The sequence below is a fragment of the Equus caballus genome, chromosome 7 (genome assembly GCF_041296265.1).
Source record: "Equus caballus isolate H_3958 breed thoroughbred chromosome 7, TB-T2T, whole genome shotgun sequence".
Classification (NCBI taxonomy): domain Eukaryota; kingdom Metazoa; phylum Chordata; class Mammalia; order Perissodactyla; family Equidae; genus Equus; species Equus caballus.
The window spans coordinates 74,279,912-74,298,067 of NC_091690.1; the positions used below are offsets into that span (position 1 = coordinate 74,279,912).

Here is an 18,156-nt window from a genome sequence, read left to right on the forward strand (position 1 = left end):
CACTCTGAGGAACTAACTGGATAGGGTCAGGCAGACCAAGGGCATGCTCTATCCTCCAGGAGGGTCCCTCCACCCAGGCAGGAAGAACAATAGTTGTCCTGTTTGCTTCCAGGACACCTCTGTATCTCTGAGGGTCTCCAAATCGCATGGTACTCAGGTCATCTGGCATCATCCCCCCGGGAAATTTATCCTTCTTCAGCCCTGGTGTGTTTCAGGAGCAACTCGGCTTGTCCAGAGTCATACAGCAGAGCCAGAATGTGAATTTAGGCAGTCTAATTCCAGAACCCCTCCCTCTCACCCCATCTGATCTGTATGCCTCTCCGCAGCCTCTCTGCTTGAGGCACTTACTTGTCCCTCCTCTGTGCTCCCTCACCTGCCCCTGTACCAATTCCTCTCCAGACACTGTCAACAAGTACCAATTACTCTTCATATATATATATATTTCCCCTAAAAACTAAGCTCTTTGAGGATAGGAACTGGGTTGTTAAGAACAGGTGCTCAGTAGATCTTAAATGAATGAACACTGGTAGTAAGATTCTAGAACTGATTCCGGAAGGGGAGATGATTCTCTTTGTGAAACTAGCCTGGGAAGAGTTGTTAGATGCCAAGATCTCTCTCCTCATTCCCTACCTTCTCAGTGATGGCTGTACTTGCCATCTTGGGACACCAGGGAGCGCCACCGATAACACAGCCCAAACTCAGGGATTCCTAAATTTTTCTGAGCAGATTTAGGACTCTTCATTACACTTCTACTGAAGATTCTCACACTTTCCAAATGAAAGCCGTTGGTAAACAGAAACCCTGCGGCATAGAGGAAGGACAGCTATGCTGCTGTATGGAACACACATCATTCATTGATTCACTGTTATTGAGTACCAGCTACGTACTAGGTAAAGTCCTAGCCTGGGAGAGTATAAAGATGAATAAAGTGCAGTCCTTGATGAGCAAAAAGGCTAATGGGGAAGATACTTATTAGATAATTATAATCCAGTTATATACGTCTTCTAAGGTACAGCAGAAGACTGTAGAGATAGGGCAAGTCAGGGAAGCTGACCAAAGAAAGGAAGGGGCAACTTTTTTTTTTGAGGTATTTTAATGAGGTCATATTGATTTACAATATTGTGTGAATTTTAGGTGTACATTATTATATCTCAGTTTCTATATAGACTGCATCGTGCTCACCACCACTAGTCAAGTTTTTAATCGTCACAATATATATATGCCCCTTTACCTCTTTCTCCCTCCGCCCACCCTCTTCCCCTCTGGTAACCACCAATCTGTTTTCCTCATCTATGTGCTTTTTTGTCTGTTTATCTTCCACATATGAGTGAAATCATGTGGTACTTGTCTTTCTCTGTCTGACGTATTTCACTTACCTTAATACCCTCAAGGTCCATCCATGTTGTCACAAATGGCAAGATTTTGTGATTTCTTTATATGGCTCAGTAGTATTCCACTATATATATATATATATATACATGGCGTATATATATATACACCATATCTTCTTTATCCATTGATGGGCACTTGAGTTGCTTCCAAGTCTTGGCTATTGTGAATAATACCGTGATGAACATAGGGGTGCATATACGTTTTTGAATTAATGTTTTCATGTTCTTTGGGTAAATACCAGAGGTGGAATAGCTGGATCATATGGTATTTCTATTTTTAATTTTTTGAGAAGTCTCCATATTGTTTTCCACAGTGGCTGCACCAGTTTGCATTCCCACAAGCAGTGTGTGAGGGTTCAGGAAGGGGCAACTTTTGAGCGGAGTCTCTTTTTTTCTTTTGACTAATCATAACTCTTGCTTTATGGTATGCTGTCATCATTGGTCAAGGCATGGACACTTTTATTTCACCTGCACTGAGATTTGACGGATGGGGAGGAAATCCCAAAGGAGAAAGAGAGCTTGATGTGGTTGCCACTTCATTGCTGCAGCCTCAGTTTCCTCATCTGTAAAATGAGTATACGTTCTGTCTCATCTAGCAGAGCTCTTGTGAGGCAGAGATGAGATAATAGATGTGAAAGCTCTTGCAAATAGTGGAATAGAACCATAAGAATTGTTAATCCAATTTTATTTAACTGACATCTGCAGAATATCTATTAGGAGGAAGGCCCTAAGAGCGATTCAAGGGAGATACACCTGGCACATGGTAAAGATTGCGTATATAGGTTTAAAAAAAGAGAGATGAAAAAAAAAGCTCTCTGTTTCCTCCTGAGACTGACAAGGTGGTAGGCGGTTCTTGCAAAGGCTACACACACGTAAGGACCCAACATAGGGGCTATTGAAGTGAGAGTCATAGCTTCTGATCCATGAAGTCTCAGGGTTTTCCTATCTTTTAGGATATTAAAGCTGAACTAGATTGATAATCTGGTGCCTACACATTCTATAGTTGGGGAGACTGAGATTCAGAGGGCAACTGGCTTTTCTGATGTCACATCATGATCTTGGAGGCAGAGAGGAGACCACAATGTTCCTACCGTTGTCCAGGCCATGGCTTTAGCTCCAAGACATCATTTATTTTTATTTTTAATTGTGGTAAAATACACATATAAAATTTACCATCTTAATCATTTTTAAGGGTACAGTTCAGTCATGTTAGGTACATTTACATTGTTTTACAACCAATCTCCAGAACGTTTTTCATTTTGCAAAATTGAAACTATATCCATTAAACAATTCCCTATCCTTCTCTCTCCCCGGCCCTTGGCAACCATCAGTCTACTTTCTATCTCTATGAATTTAGGTACTCCAGGTTCCTTAGATAAGTGGAATCATATAGTATTTGTCTTTTGTGACGGGCTTATTTCACTTAGCATAAAGTCCTTAAGGTTCAACCATGTTGTAGCATGTAGAATTTCTTCCTTTTAAGACTAAATAATATTCCATGGGTGTATATACCACCTTTTGCTATCCATTCATCCATCCATAGTCACTTGGGTTGCTTCCGCCTTTTGGCTATTGTGAATAGTGCTGCTGTGAACATGAGTGTACATGCATTTCTTTGAGACCCTGCTTTCAATTTTATTTTGATGTATACCCAGAAATGAATTGCTGGATCATATGGTAATTCTATTTTTAGTTTCCAAATACCATTTTAGCCTCACAGGAAATGCAGCAGCCTCTGAGAGGTTCAAAGTCTTGGTGTGAATTGTTAACGGACCCTCACTTCCTGCCTCCAAGACCCAGGCTCTTTGTACCAAGTGGGTTATGCAACCATACCCCCAAGAAATCATGTGGCGGCTAAGAGAAATGATGCAGTCAAATTTAAAGGAAGTTGTGTTAAGCATTCTCTACTTTCCTTTTTCCTTGTGCGTTCTCTTAGACATATGAGTGAACAGGCAGGTGGGTTGGCTTAGGCAGAAATGACAAACCAGCAGTCTGAGTGATTAATTTAGGCTGCAGATGTGGTTTGTGTGACCTATACAGGGTTTTATACTTTTAAAAATTAGTTGCTAGTACTAAAAAAAAAGGGGGTATGTCAAATAATAGTCCAGTTTTCTATCTTCTCTTAAAAAGGATACAGCAGGGGGCTGGCCCAGTGGCATAGCGGTTAGGTTCTCGTGTTCTGCTTTGGTGGTCTGGGGTTTGCCAGTTCCGATCCCAGGCGCAGACCGACACACCACTTATCAAGCCATGCTGTGGCAGGTGTCCCACATATAAAATAGAGGAAGATGGGCCAGATGCTAGCTAAGAGCCAATCTTCCTCAGCAAAAAAAGGAGGATTGGTGGTGGATGTTAGTTCAGGGGTAATCTTCCTCAAAATAATAATACAATATGGGGCCGGCCTGGTGGCTCAGCAGTTAAATTTGCACGTTCCACTTCCGCTGCCCGGGGTTTGCCGCTTCAGATTCCGGGTGTGGACATGGCACCGCTTGGCAAGCCATGCTGTGGCAGGTGTCCCACATATAAAGTAGAGGAAGATGGGCATGAATGTTAGCTCAGGGCCAGTCTTCCCCAGCAAAAAGAAGAGGATTGGTAGATGTTAGCTCAGGGCTGAACTTACTCAAAAATAAATAAATAAATAAATAAAATAAAAATTTAAAAAATGATACAGCAATACTGAATCCACTTTCCTGCCTGCTCTCAAGTGTGCCACAGTCTCCACCATTCCCTGTTACTCCTACTCACTTCTCTTAATTTAATTACCTATCTGCCCAGTTTGTCATTTGAGTTTAAGACCTCTGGCTCAGAGCATAGGTCTAGTAGAACCTAGGCCAGGGGCTCGTTTTCTGTTCCGCTGATTTCCCAGCACGTAGTTGTTACTCAATAAATATCTGAGTGATCAAATGAATCAGCTCATGTCAACCAGCTTTTACTCAGTACTTACTATGTACAGGGCCCATCGCTAGATTCTTCTTTCCTGGAGATGAATAAGGCACAGCCCCTGACCTCTGAAACCTTACAATCCTATGGGATGGGGGTTAGCAGACATGTGTATGGTCCAATGCTGGACCAGAGGGGGTGGTCAGAGTAGGAGTTTCTGAGGAGGAGATTTTGAACTGTGTCTGCAAGAGTGAGAGGCCAGCTATATGAGGAGCATGGGAAAGAGTGTTTCAGGCAGAAGCAACAGCACATACAAAGGCTAAGGTTTGATGTGTTTGAGGAACTTAAGGACAGCCAGTGTGACTGAAGCTTAATAAGAGAGTGGGGAGAGTGGTAGTAGATGATGTTATATGCCATCAAGTCGGCTCTGACCCTACAAATGAATGATGTCCAGCGTCCTGTCCTCAACAGCCTTACTCAGATTCTGTAGACTCATGACTATGGCTTCCTTAATGGAGTCAATTCATCTCTTATTTGGTCTTCTTTTCCTGCTGCCGTCTACTTTTCCCAGCATAATTGTCTTTTCCAAAGAATCCTGCCTTCTCATGATGTGCCCAAAGTGGGATAGCCAAAGTTGTATCTTTTTTTTTTTTTTTTTGAGGAAGATTAGCCCTGAGCTAACTGCTGCCAATCCTCTTTTTCCTAAGGAAGACTGGCCCTGAGCTAACATTTGTGCCTATCTTCCTCTACTTGACATGTGGGATGCCTGCCACAGCATGGCTTGCCAAGCAGTGCCTTGTCTGCACCCCGGATCCAAACTGGCCAGCCCCGGGCCGCTGAAGCGGAACGTGCGCACTTAACCGCTGTGCCACCAGGCTGGCCCCTAGTTTTATTACTTTTTGCCTCCAGCAATAGTTCAGGCTTAATTTGGGTCCTAGAGCAAATTAAGATGACGTTAGACGTGTATTTTTATATCAACAGCCTACCCCTTAAGCCAGGCAGCTGTTGGGCAAATCTGTGTTCCCTATCTTCAGAGGGCTTGCTTAGAACAGGTAGCTGGCTTAGCACTGTCAGTCAGAGGAGGGACTGGGCCTAATCCCTTCCCCTGCCTCGGGTGCCAAGGACAGGCAGGGTAGGGCATAGAGCAGGTTTCAGTAAAGATTTGCCGACAGCATGCTTGAGAAGAGAACAGGAAGTGCAGGCTCTGTTGAAGGAGGCCCAGGCGTGGCTCTCTCTTCATTAGGGCACTCATTCTCAAGTCGCTAACATCTCCTCCAAGCGACACAGAGCTGGGAGAGCGAGATGCAGGGAGGAACCAGCCACAGGCCCTACCCGCAGAAACCTCAAAGGGGAGGGGAATTGAGGGGCAGTTAGGAAAACGGGCTGTGACAGTTGAGAGGGCATCCGACTTAGCTTGGACGAGGCCGGGAGGAGGGGTCAGGAAGGCAGATGGTGCCCTTTAGCCGAGACTTAAGGGATATGTAGGGCAATTTTCCCTATAGTAGTTTGGATGTTTCATTTTGCTTTCTGGCATCATTTCCTCTGAAAACACTCGCAGGCCCTATTGGGCCTCCCCCAGGGCGGGTCCTCGCTGCGCTCCCCAACCCTCTGCAAAGGGGCAGGGCCTCCCAGGAGCTTGACTGCAGTACCAAGACTTGGCCGCCAGGGGGCGCTGCACACGGGTGACGAAGCACGCGGGTTCCTAAGCTGCAGAGAGGCGGAAGCCGATTGGCTGCGAGGCGCGGCGGGAGGGCGGGGCCTGGAAAGCCGGCCCGGAGCTGGGGGCTGGGAGGGCGCCCCCGGCCGAACCGGGCCTGGCAGTTGTCGCCTCAGGCAGCCCGGGGCGGCAGTGGTTGTGCCGGAGGCCTCTGTCCAGCCCAGCTTTAGAGCTGAGGCGAGTGGAGCAGCACCGAAGCCCGGAGAGCCGGGCAGCAGCTCCTGCCGCCGCCGCAGGCCTGGGTTACCTGAACAACTGCGTGTCAGGGGCCCGCCCGCCGGTTCGCGGGCGGTTAGCGCGGGAGAGACTCTCGTGGGGGAAAGGGAGGCCGGAGCCCGACCCTTGGCGCTGGAGGGGGGTCCTGGCGGAGCCCAGCGCGGGCCGGGGACAGGGAGAGCCCGCCGGGGGCTGGGGGCGCCGGGCGGCCGCCTCCCACAGGTTATTCCGGGATAAGCCGGGCGCTGGGGCTGGCCTGGCCTTGGCTGGGGGCCGGGCGGCGCGGGGCGGGCCTGCGGGAGAGCACGCCCCCGCCCGCCCCGGGCCCGCCCCTCGCCGCCCGCCCGCCAGCCGGGGAGCCGCTGTCCCGGGCCTGGCCCGTGCGCGTCCGCCTGCTGAACCTGGGCACCGCCGGCCGCCTGGGCACGGGACCGGGCGGGGGCGCTGACCTCGGCCTAGGAGGCCTGGGATCCCGGAGCCGCCTGCGCCCGCCGGGGCCTGCGAGTCGCACGCCCTCCCCGAGCCTGTGCTGCTCGCCGCTCCTCGGCGGGGCGAGGCCAGGTGCCCCCCTCTTCCCCTGCCTTCTCTCCCTCCCCCACTCCCGTGCCCGCCGGAGATCCCGGCCGCCCGCCCCCTCCCGCAGGGGTGTAGCCGGCTGCGGAGCTGACAGCCGCCCCGCAGCCGCCCTGTCCAAACTCCCCGGAAGCGGCCCGAGCAGACGGGGCGCTCAGGCCGCCAGAGCTCCGGCGGACCCACTGTTGGCCCAGAGGCGACGTCCCTCCTCCCGCGCCCAAACTTGGAGCACTTGACCTTTGGCTGTCGGAGGAGGCAGGCCTGCGGGTGGCTGGACAGCTGCGGCGCCTCGAGGGCATCTTGCCTGCGGTTCCGGGACCGCCGGCTGCGCTCTCGGGCTCCCGACTTTGCCTCTGGGATCCCGAGGTGTCCACATCAGGCGCATGTTGACTGAGACCTGGAGTCATGGATGTGTGCGCCCGTCTTGCCCTGTGGCTCCTCTGGGGGCTCCTCCTGCATCACGGCCAGAGCCTCAGCCCTAGCCACAACGAGAAGGTGCCAGGAGCCGGCTCGGGGGCCACTTCTGAGGAGTCTACTGCAGCAGGTAAGGCCTTGCCACGGGCTGGACCGGGCTGGGGGCTTTGACTCAGAACTGAAGTGCCCGAGTGGGCAAGTTGAACCCCAGGTTTCTACCTGTGCCATTGATGGAGGACCCACACATGGCCCTGCCTGTTCCCAGTAGTCCAATGAGTTCTTTCTGTTCAGGAGCCGTGGCTAACGTCTCTGTCTCTCCTGAACAACTTTCTTCATGCCTCCTCAGGATATCTTTTGTTGGCAGTGGGAAGAGGTCTGCCTTCAGGGCCCCTTGGCTTTTCAGATCAGCAAGCCAAGACCCCTTCTCAGGACTACTTGTCTGAAAGAATGGCCTGGGCGGGTGATAAGTCTGTTCCTCTTGGCCAGTTGCAGCACTTGGCAGCATAGGGAAGCCTACTTGGGTTGGGCAGGGAAAGGCAGGGCTGGGCCAACTCTGTTGCCCTATGGCTTGGTGTTCAGGTGTGCCTTTGTGTTCCAAAAAGTGTGGGAACCCTAGTGCCTCCCTTCCCTTGGGTAGTCTGGTGTCTTTTAGCTGTGCCCATTTGAAATATCAAGGCAGTTCCTTAGATGGAATCCTATTTACCACTAGGGAGTTAAATGGCCTTTTCTTGACATAGGTTTAATATAATTTTGGGGACTACTTGTTGACTTATTCCGTTTCTTCTGACTGATGAGGGTTGGAATTCTATGATATTTTTGATCTGTCCTGGTTTTTCGTATGCACTTATGGAGACTTGACAGACACCAGGAACCCTGGTATTCTGTTGCAGAAGAAAAGAACACTTCTAAAATTCAGTGATTTTACACAAGGCTCAGAAGGAATTCAGTTTTCTTTCCCCGTTTCTCTCACCCTGTCTCTATGATCTGCCCAAAGCTATGGGCTGCAGAGTGGGAGAGTTTATAGCTGGGTTCTTTCTGAGGGTAGGCAAGTTCAAGTGAGGGGACTGCTCAGTGGATACCCTTTGATACAAGAAGGAGATGGAAACAGGTCATGGTGGCTGGGAAGTTTCATGGATGGATCCAGAGGCTGGCTTTGGTGGTAGACCCTTTCTTGGGAAACTCCCTTTTAACTTCCTTGACTGGGCTGGGTGTGATTCCAGGTACTCCAAGGGGTGGGTTCCACATGAGGCCAGGGTGGCCCTATGCACAAGCATGGCACCCAGGCTGTTACTTTGAAGATAGTTCCTTCTTGTATATTAGTCGTGTTTCTCCGTTCGGTGTCTCCTAAGCCCCTGAAGCATAGCTCAAAGCTTGGTTCTTATTGGGCTGTGAAGGGAAAGACTAGTACACAGATGTAGGTCAAATGGGGAAGTACGACCTGAGGAGCATCTCTGCTGTCCCAATGGCGTCCCTGTTTGTCACTGAAAATAGTCCTTTTTTTGCACCCTAAAATATGAGCGTCTGACATAAAATGACTATTTTTTGGGAGGAGGAGCTGTTCTATATTTTAGACACAAGCTAAAGGGATGAAGTTTTGAATTTTAGGCATTAGCTAGCTATCAAGAAGATGTGTGTGTGCACGTGTGCCCGCGCCTCAGGTAAGAGGCATTCCAGCATCCCTCAGCACCACCCCATGACGTGATCTTAGGGAGACAGGCCTCCACACGACGTATTTCAGAGGCCTGGCTGTGCTGATTATACCACTTAGGCCTCTCTTTTGGTCTTTGATTCCTCTCATTTCAGAAATTAGTTTCTGGTGTCACAGTAATATTGAATCCCAACGAGGGAAGTCCCAGACAGAGACCCTAGGTACTGGGAATGGCTATGGTTTTTGGGAAACTGGGGGACCCAGCACTTTTGTTCTGGTAAGTTGTCCCCTTGGGCCTGTCTGGGACTTTGTCTCTGACTAAGACAGGGACTCATTTTTTGCAAAGAGGTGGCTTGTGGACTGGGCTCTGCTAAAGGATTTGGGGAGAAGCTTTCTATGCAGCCAGGAACTCCTATCGCCTTTCCAGTCCCTCTGTAGCCTCAGAATACAGGAGTTTTAATTGCCCTTAAAAGTGCTACTTTTCAGGGCTGGCCCAGTGGTGCAGCGGTTAAGTGGGCATGTTTTGTTTCAGTGGCCTGAGGTTTGCTGGTGCAGACATGGCACCGCTCGGCACACCATGCTGTGGTAGGCGTCCCACATATAAAGTAGAGGAAGATGGGCACAATGTTAGCTCAGGGCCAGTCTTCCTCAGCGAAAAGAGGAGGATTGGCAGCAGTTAGCTCAGGGCTAGTCTTCCTCAAAAAAACCCCACAAAAACCTGCCACTTTTCTAAATCAGATTCAACATACCCAGTCAATTTGTATGTTCTCTACAGTTTGAATTTTATAATTACACAGCTTTTTTTTCCTGCAGAAGTCTCACAATAGCCCTATTAGAATGCGGGTCAGGTTGTGTTATCCCCCTTTTTATGGGTGAAGAAACTGGGTCCTGTGCTCAGTCTTACAGGCAGGTCTTCTGATACTTAAGTCAGACTTCCATCTTCTCCGGCTCTGCCCTGGTAAAGGAGCGCTAGGCAGGGCCGAGAGAATGTGACTTTCCTCCTGCTGAGTGAGTTAGGCAGGCCCTGCTGACTCTGTGGCTGACATCCAAGAAAAGGCCTATCTTTTTCTCTTCTGGAGAGTCTTCTGCAGGGGCCAATTGGATTTTTTCTCTTGTTGGATGTATATGCCTATCTTAAAGGGCTGCTTCTGCAGTGAAGGCAGGTGTTCTGCTAGGAGGCCCTCTCGTTGGGCAGTGGAGAGGCTGTTCCTGTCACTTCTGGCTCTTTGAGGCCTGCACACCCATCTGTGCTAGGTCACTTTCTCAGCAGAGGTCTGTACCTGACTCTACTTCTCTGGGGCCCGCATTTCTGAAGCTAGCCTGGAACTGATGCTTGGGACCTCCCATAGACTCTGGGCTCATTGCTTCCAGAAACTCGAAATATTTTCTGCAGAAGGTGTCTAAGGGGTCCCAGGTGAGTCTGGAGTTGTGACTGCTGGTTTTGGAGGTATTGAGGGCCTCTGATCTGGAACTGTAGTTTGACTCAAGATAGCCAGAACAGGGCCGTGGAGGATAGGCATCGAGATTGTTGGTGGGCTGCAGGCTGGCTTCTCGATCAACTCCTGATGGGAGTGGGAGGCCAGGGCCCTGCCTGCCTACCCAGCTAGTTGCTGCTGCCTCCAAGGCTATAAATGGCCTGGCCATCTTGGTGGCTATGCTAATTTTAGCTGAGGGTGGCTCCCGGAACCAGCCTGGGGTTAAGGGCAGGTGGGTGGGGCTTGGCTGAGGCTGATTTTGAGGACTGAGGAGAGGGTCACACTAATCCTGGGGCAGCTAAAGACATCATCTGCCTCTGCACCTCAGCTTTGATGATGACCCTTAACTAGGTTAATTTATTCAGCAAACATCAAACAGTGCCAGTTCATGTGCTATTTATTCAACAAATATTTGAGTGTCTGCTCTGGGCCAGGCACCATGTTTGGTGTTGAGAATTTAAGGATGAACAAAACAGACATGTTCTCTGCCCTCATGGAGTTTACAGTCTAGTGGGGAGATAGGAAATAAATGCATAAATAAATACAGTATCTTGTGGTAAGTGCCATGGAAGAAAACAAAACAGTGTTGTGATGGAGAATGGGAGGAGGACAGAAATCCGGCTAAAGTAGGAACCCACTGCCTAGTAAGACATTAACAACATCAGTAACATCAACAATAATAGCAACTGACATTTTTTAGTACTTGCTCTGTGACAGGCACTATTCCAAACATTTTCTTCCATTTAATTCTTACATCCTACGTGCTAGGTATTAGCCCCATTTTATAGGTGAGGAAATGGAATCATAGACAGGTTAAGTAACTTGCCAAAGTTTATACAGATAGTAGGGAGCAGAGCCAGAATTTGAACCCACACGGTCTGACTCTTCTCCCTACCTCCACCTCAGCTACTAGGTTTTACACTCTTTCAAAACTCTGTGATAAACGCCGTAGTAGATGTATTGTACATACAAACAAAAGGCTGTGGGAAGCCCAGAGGAGCAAGTGACTAACCCTGCCTGGGAGAGCTGGGGGAGGCTTTTCAGTTTCCTCCATAATTTTTCTCAGATCTTAGGGAGATAAAAAGTGGTTGCCTAATTCAAAAGTAAGGAGGTGGAAACATCAGTTAGTTCAACCCATTTATTTTTACATATGAGGAAACGTGTCCAGAGAGGCATCGAATAGAAGTTCCACAGTGGGTTATTGGTAGAACTAGACTGAGACATTTGAGTCAGGGACCCTGACTTAATTGGTTATTCAATCCACAAGTCCATAATGAGTGCTTACTGCTTGCTTTGCGCTATGGAAGGAACACAGGGCTACCAAAGAAGTCTAAGTCTGAGAGTGGGGTGGGGATATATATTTAGAGAATGTTAAATACAGTATACACAGGCTTAATGAAGCACAAAACCAGGCAGTGTTGACAGTATAGGCTAAGGATTAAGAGGGCTCTGTGTGGATTAGGCTAGGCTGAAGTGGCTGGGGAGGGCTTCCTGGAAGGAGGGGTTGGGTGGAGGCAGAAGAGAACTAGAGAGTGGTCTGACTTGGGAAAGGATGGAGTAAAGGGGGCGTTATGGATGTCTGGGTCACCAGTGTGAGCATATGGGGTCTCACTGTTTGGCATGAACAATAACTGGCAGAGTTGCTTCATAGTTGGCCAGGTGCCTCGCATGAGGGCCCACAGATAGGAAGATTGTAGTCACATGTGATCTAGCAGCAGGTCTAATAACCCCTATAATTTCGAAGTGATTTTGAATGTAAATAATATTTTGAGATATCTGCAACAATGTAATGTGACATGAAAATGTCTGTAATTTCTATTGGTGGCAAAATCATAGGTACTGATAATAATATTGTGGTTGGTTGCCTACGGTATATAATTGAAGGAAATGCTAAATTTCAGTAAGAGAATGTTGAAAATAAAGATGTAATTTCTTTGCCATCTAAATTCACGGCCCCTTCTCTCTCCCCTCTGATTTCTACCCCTGGGCCCCTTAGGAATATGGGGTCTTCATGTTAAGAATTCCTGTTCTCTGGCAAGGAAGGGATGGGATCTTGTTGTGGGGAGTGGTTTCCTAGGTCTCCACAGGACTTGGGTTTGAACCCCAAGGGGCCCCTCGTTTCCTACTGGGTAGCTTTGAGATACATTTCTGAGTGACTTCACGGGTGTGCTGTGGTACGTTTCCCTTTGTGGGAAACGATTCTCCAGGAAACCCAGCAGCTCTGGCTGTCAGAGTTTTAGGGAGAGAGAAAGATACCAAACTGGGCGTCCAAAAGAGCTTTCTTTTTGTTTGTTACTGCTGATAAAGAAATATGAAATATTTCAGATATACAACAAAGTATAAAAATAATACACAGAATACCCATGTACCCACAGTACAGTTTAAGAAATAAAATAATAACAATACAGAGCTTTCTTTATTACCCCCAGGACACTTTGTATAAATTTGTAATGTAACCTGTAGCACATTGTATATATGTTTGCTAAGCTCTTTGTGGAAGAAAGGAGGAGGAATTGTACTTTATTTATCTCTGTTTTTATTGTGCCCAGCCTAAAACCTCTGTTAAAGTTTGTTGGAAAATCTGGAATCAGATTCTGTTTGAATGGATTGTGTTTTCTTTCTTCCTTTCAAACCATCTCATATGTCTTGGTACATATTTTGGACTTTTCCTCAATGCTTGGAAATGTTGCTCACCCAGGGTACTTTGTATTTTCATCCAAGCTCAGATCCATTTATCCCCTTTCAATCTATCGTTTTATTTTATCCTCAACTTTGAAAGTAGATAGGGCTGTTTTTATTATTATGACCATTTTAAAGATGAAGAATTTGTACCTGAGAAATTTGTGGGTTTGGTCACATAGCTAAAAAGTGGCAGAATCAGAACTATACTTCTTGGGATCTGTGTACCAAGCCCTTGCTGTTTTTATCAAACATGTTGCCTATTGGCGTGTCCTCTCTGCTCCTGCACTCAGAGCCTCAGTGGTGTGGCGATAGCTGTGTTAACAAAGGTTGAATAGTCTGGTCACTCATCACAAAGTGCTGCTCTGGAGGATGGTGGAGTCTATAATCTTACCAACCATGCTCTGCTGTGGGAGTTATCTGTGTATGTGCCTGCCGTCCTTGATATCCCACAAGCTCCTCAAGGGTTAGGATAGCAAGCTCCTAGCTCAAGGCTGGGCAAGGAATGCTTTATATACTCTCAAGTTTGTAGAACTGAACCGAAGGAGATTTATTGTCTGGTTCTGATTCTATTGTAGTTTACTAGGCACTTGGTTAGAAGTTGACAAATTTTCCTTGGAAAGGGTTAAGTTGAAGAAATAAGCTTTACTTACTTAGAAAGTTCACTGTTGTAGAATTTTTCATTCTTTGTCTTTATTAAACAAAACATCATCCAGATCAGTTTGGGTCCTGCAGTCTCTCTACATTTGGAAGAAGTTTGTCTTAAGATTTTTTTTTTTGAGGAAGATTAGCCCTGAGCTAACTACTGCCAATCCTCCTCTTTTTGCTGAGGAAGACTGGCCCTGAGCTAACATCGTGCCCATCTTCCTCTACTTTATATGTGGGACACCTACCACAGCATGGCTTGCCAAGCGGTGCCATGTCTGCACCCAGGATCCGAACTGGCCAACCCCCAGCCGCCGAAGCGGAACATGCGCACTTAACCGCTGTGCTACCGGGCCGGCCCCTAAACTAGCTTTTTATCCTAGGTTCTAGTCCTGCCTCCCAACTCCTTCTTTGGTACCTTTAGGTTCTGGAGCCCATTGTGCATCCACTGACCTTGGAGCCTTTACTGTCCCAGCTTGGCTTCTGAGAGTTAGACTTATAGGTGGCATTGAATTGGGACTTACACATTGACAAATGAAAGACTTGCTCTGACCTTTGAGGCCATTGGTGTTAGGTGCCAGGACTTAACGTCCTAGTATGTCAGAGCTGGAAGGGCTTTTAAGGACCATCTCTCCCAAACTCCTCATTTTACATATGAGAGGAACAAACTTGCCCAAGGTCTTAGCCAGGGCTGGAATTTAATTTTGTCTGATTCTCATTCATATGCTGTTCCCATTCTGTTGTGGAGCCTTTCTACTCTAATGCAGCCAGTTTGGGTTGTTAGTGGGTCTGAGACCTAGACAGAGGAGAACGAGAAAGCAGTTCATAGTATTGTATTGTGTTCACAGAAATTGGGCTGGGCAGAATTGGAGGTATACAAAGTCAGTGTCAAACGCTGCTTCTGAGGAGTTTCCCGCCTAGCTAGAGAGCTTTTATATAAGACACAGAAAAAGAAGCCCCGTAATATCTGTGGCATATGGTGACTAATATCTGCGTTTGGAACCACTCCGTTGGCAACCTCAGTTCAGAGCAAGGAGAAATCTCTGTTCGTTAGGATGTACATAGTAGGTTTCCTAAAGGAAGTGGGTCAGAGCCTTGTACTGCATGTCTTATCATAGTTTGGCTCAGCTGATTGCATTACATATGGATTTGGGGCCTCCACAGGCCGGGTAAGTGTATCTAAAGCCTTGTGGGGTTACTTGTGGCCACCTGGAAAGTGCCAAGGGGACGCTTTCTGGGCACTGAGAATTTGACAGAGCCTTGCCTGTGTTGGCACAACTTGCTAGGGCAGGCAAGACTTGAGTAGGGATGGCTATGGCCCTGTAATGTTTATCAGAGTGGAGCAGATTTATTTCATGTGAGAGACTGTGCAAAGAAAAACCTGAAGTGAGCCAACAGCACTGTACTTTTGTTTTCTGCTGAGGAGTTTGGACTGGAGATGGTGCGGGCTCTAAAATCCCTCTATGGGTGATAGTTTCCTTCCTGACCCTAGGGTTCTGGCCCCAGACTACTTTTCCTGCTTCATCTTACCCTGTTCCGCTCTCCACATCTTGGCCCAGCCAGGCTTTGTCCTAATCTGTAAAACACACCTTATACTGCTTCTCTTTTGCCTTTACTCATGTCAGTTTACTCTCCTCCCAGAATGTCCTCCCCTTGCCTCCTTTTTTCCTTCCTAACTTCTCAGTCCTCTGTGAAATGTTCCCTGACATTAATGCTGGCCATGAGTTCCCTCTCATCTCTGGTCAAACTCTGGTAGCACTTGCTATCTGCAAAACTCTCTGTGCACTTCACACCCTGCTTATGCCTCTTAAAGCAAGAGACAGCCTGATATGCAAGAGCACTGGGCACTGGCTTGGGTCCTTACTGACAGTGTGACCCAAACTACAGTTCCCTCACTTCAAAAATATGGTTAAAAGAGAGTTAATTTATGGGGCTGGCCCCGTGGCCGAGTGGTTAAGTTCGCGCACTCCGCAGCAGGCGGCCCAGTGTTTCGTTAGTTAGAATCCTGGGCGCGGACATGGCACTGCTCATCAGACCACGCTGAGGCAGCGTCCCACATGCCACAACTAGAAGAACCCACAACGAAGAATACACAACTGTGTACCCGGGGGCTTTGGGGAGAAAAAGGAAAAAATAAAATCTTAAAAAAAAAAAAAAAAGAGAGTTAATTTATATAGAAGGGTTGCGTAGATTTTAAAGCCTTTTTTTTGTTTTAGTTTTGTTTTGCATATTTTTCTCTCTCTTGAGGGCAAGAGCCATGTCTGTTTTCTTGACCATAGGACCTATCCTTAGTATCGATCACAGTACTGGTCAGAGAGGAGGTGCCCAGTAGATACTTGTTGAATAAACGAATGAATAACAGTGAGTTGATCCTTGCATTGAGTAGGCTTGGAGAGAGAGTACCAAGTAAATTGACATCAGTTCCTATGAAAAGTTTAGACGAGAGTGCTCTGAGATGAGGGGAAGAATTCACATGGTGGGTTTCTGAGGACTTCTGTGGGCACTGTGACTAGTACTTCATCCCTATTTATCGAGCACCTGCTGAACCTGTGCGGGGTGACAGTTATCAGTCACACTGGGGGGTCGTTTGGCCCTTGACCCTGGCTGGCAGTTTTTGTTTGCCACAGCAGTGGCTACGCTGAGCAGGTGGCTGCTGTAGGAGTGGAGCAAGGCTGTGCTCACGAAGGGCCAACAGGAGACCTGTGGGCAAGGCTTCCTCAGGTCCTTCCTGCTGCTCCCTGTCTTTGGTTCCAAGGCCCACATGGGTTTACCTCAGGTCAAACTTGAGGGAGCCAAGTGGACAGAATGAACTTTAACTGCTTTTCTTAGCCTGGCTTCTGGGATGGAGGAAGGAGCCTTCTTTCATGCTGGGCTTGTTGTGCAGGAGGGAGGTAGGATAGTTCAGAGAAGATCACTGGCTTTGTAAGTGTTATCTCTGATGCTGAGAACTCCCTGGGCCTCAGAGAAATCCAGCCTGAGCAGATATCAGACCAGCCTTCCTTCAAGGCATTGGGGAGGGCCTGGAGGGAGACTTAGCAGAGGCGGGGCAGGTGTGAGAGAGTCAGCTGTGCTGTCAGCATGGCTCAGCTAGGACACACCTGTCCCCTTCCTCTGTTAGCCACATTTACAGAGCTCCCGGCTGCCTTGTGTTGCGTTCTAACCTGGGAAATGACCAGAAATCTCACTGGCAGGCAGGCAGGCAGCCTTCCGAATCTCATATACCCCTAATTTTCTCCAGTGTGGTTCAGTAGCTCTGCTCCTGTTTGGCCTCTCTGTGTTATCTCAGGCCTCTCAGGAAGCTCTTAGAACTCTCATCACTACAGTGTATGTTAAAACAAATGTGTCCATGTTTGCCAAGTTCCCAGAGCCAGCATCTGAAATGTAGTGGCGGGGTGGCGGGGAGGGGGGAGATGGGTGCCCTTCAGGTATAGCACATACACAGGTTAGAAAGCAGTTTGTGTCTGTGTGTTTGTGCGTGTGTTGCTGGGTAGTCAAATTTGTGGAGGTTTTGAACTTTTGCCGACAAGAGCAAAGGTCACTGGAACTCACACTTTGTATCTCTGAAAAGGTAAGTATGTAATTAAGACAACTCAAATAACTTCAACGATAAGAATGATGATGGTAGCTACTACTTATTGAGCTCCTGTTATGTTCTAGGCACTGGGCTAGTGCTTTATATCTGTGTAACAGCCCTTAAAGATGGAGATTTTTCTCGTTTTTTAGATGGGGAAACTGTAACTGTCAGAATTTAAGTAATTTTTCCAAGGTGACTAAGCCAGGATTTGAATTTAGGTTTATGTAACACAAAGGCCAATGCTGTTTCTATTTTTGTTTAATAACTTGTAGGGAGGGAAAGAAACAGCTATATGAATTTAGGTAGAGATGTGCGTTTGGATTAAAAAGTGTACAGTTTATCAGATTGTTAGTGGCATTTGTTTGTTCTATCATGTTAAGTGGCCTGGAATTAGGGATTAGGATTTTGGGGAATTGGGGCGGGGATGAGAGGGTGTGTTCACTTATAAATTATGAATAGAAATATCACATTGATGAAGTGTATAGCTACAGAGTGGTGTGTATTCAGTTTGTATCTTCCAAAAATAGCATTATGGTTGAGTTCTTCTGGATATAAGCTTTGGTATAGGGTCTATATCTATGTAGTGTTCTTTACCTCTTCAGTTAACATTTAACATGTATATTGTGTGTTGTATGACAGTCCCTGCCCAGTAGAAGGACTGAGTATAATAGACATATGCACCTATATTTTTCTTTCTCATAATAAGGGCTCCTGTTTATTGAGCATCTACTCTATACCAGGACTGGGTAGATACTTTCCCATATATGATCTTGTTTAATCCTCATAACAGATCTCCCATTTTAAGGCTTATTGTGCAAGTTAATCTAGATTCAGTGCCCTATGAATGATATCGGTGGTCCTATTGGAAAATGGGATCACCTTTGCCTGGAGAGATCAAGGAAGCTTTGTGGAGGAGGTAGCAGCTTAGTGGGTCTTCAGGTGCTTTA

General features: G+C 47.4%; 1 protein-coding gene across 11 annotated transcripts in view; it reads left to right on the top strand.

Annotated features, from left to right (window-relative positions):
• The first annotated feature begins 6,518 nt into the window (after positions 1 to 6,518).
• The window catches only part of STIM1 (stromal interaction molecule 1), a 172,989-nt gene continuing 161,351 nt past the window's right edge, over positions 6,519 to 18,156 (top strand). For 4 of the 11 annotated variants that reach the window (XM_070274560.1, XM_070274571.1, XM_005612077.4 and 1 more), the window contains exon 1: positions 6,530 to 7,318. In XM_070274560.1, coding sequence (XP_070130661.1) covers positions 7,180 to 7,318 — 139 coding nt within the window. In that variant the 5' untranslated portion in view covers positions 6,530 to 7,179. Of the gene's footprint in view, positions 7,319 to 18,156 lie in introns of all 11 variants that reach the window. The other 7 variants (XM_001499852.7, XM_014741723.3, XM_070274568.1 and 4 more) reach the window with 7 other exon arrangements.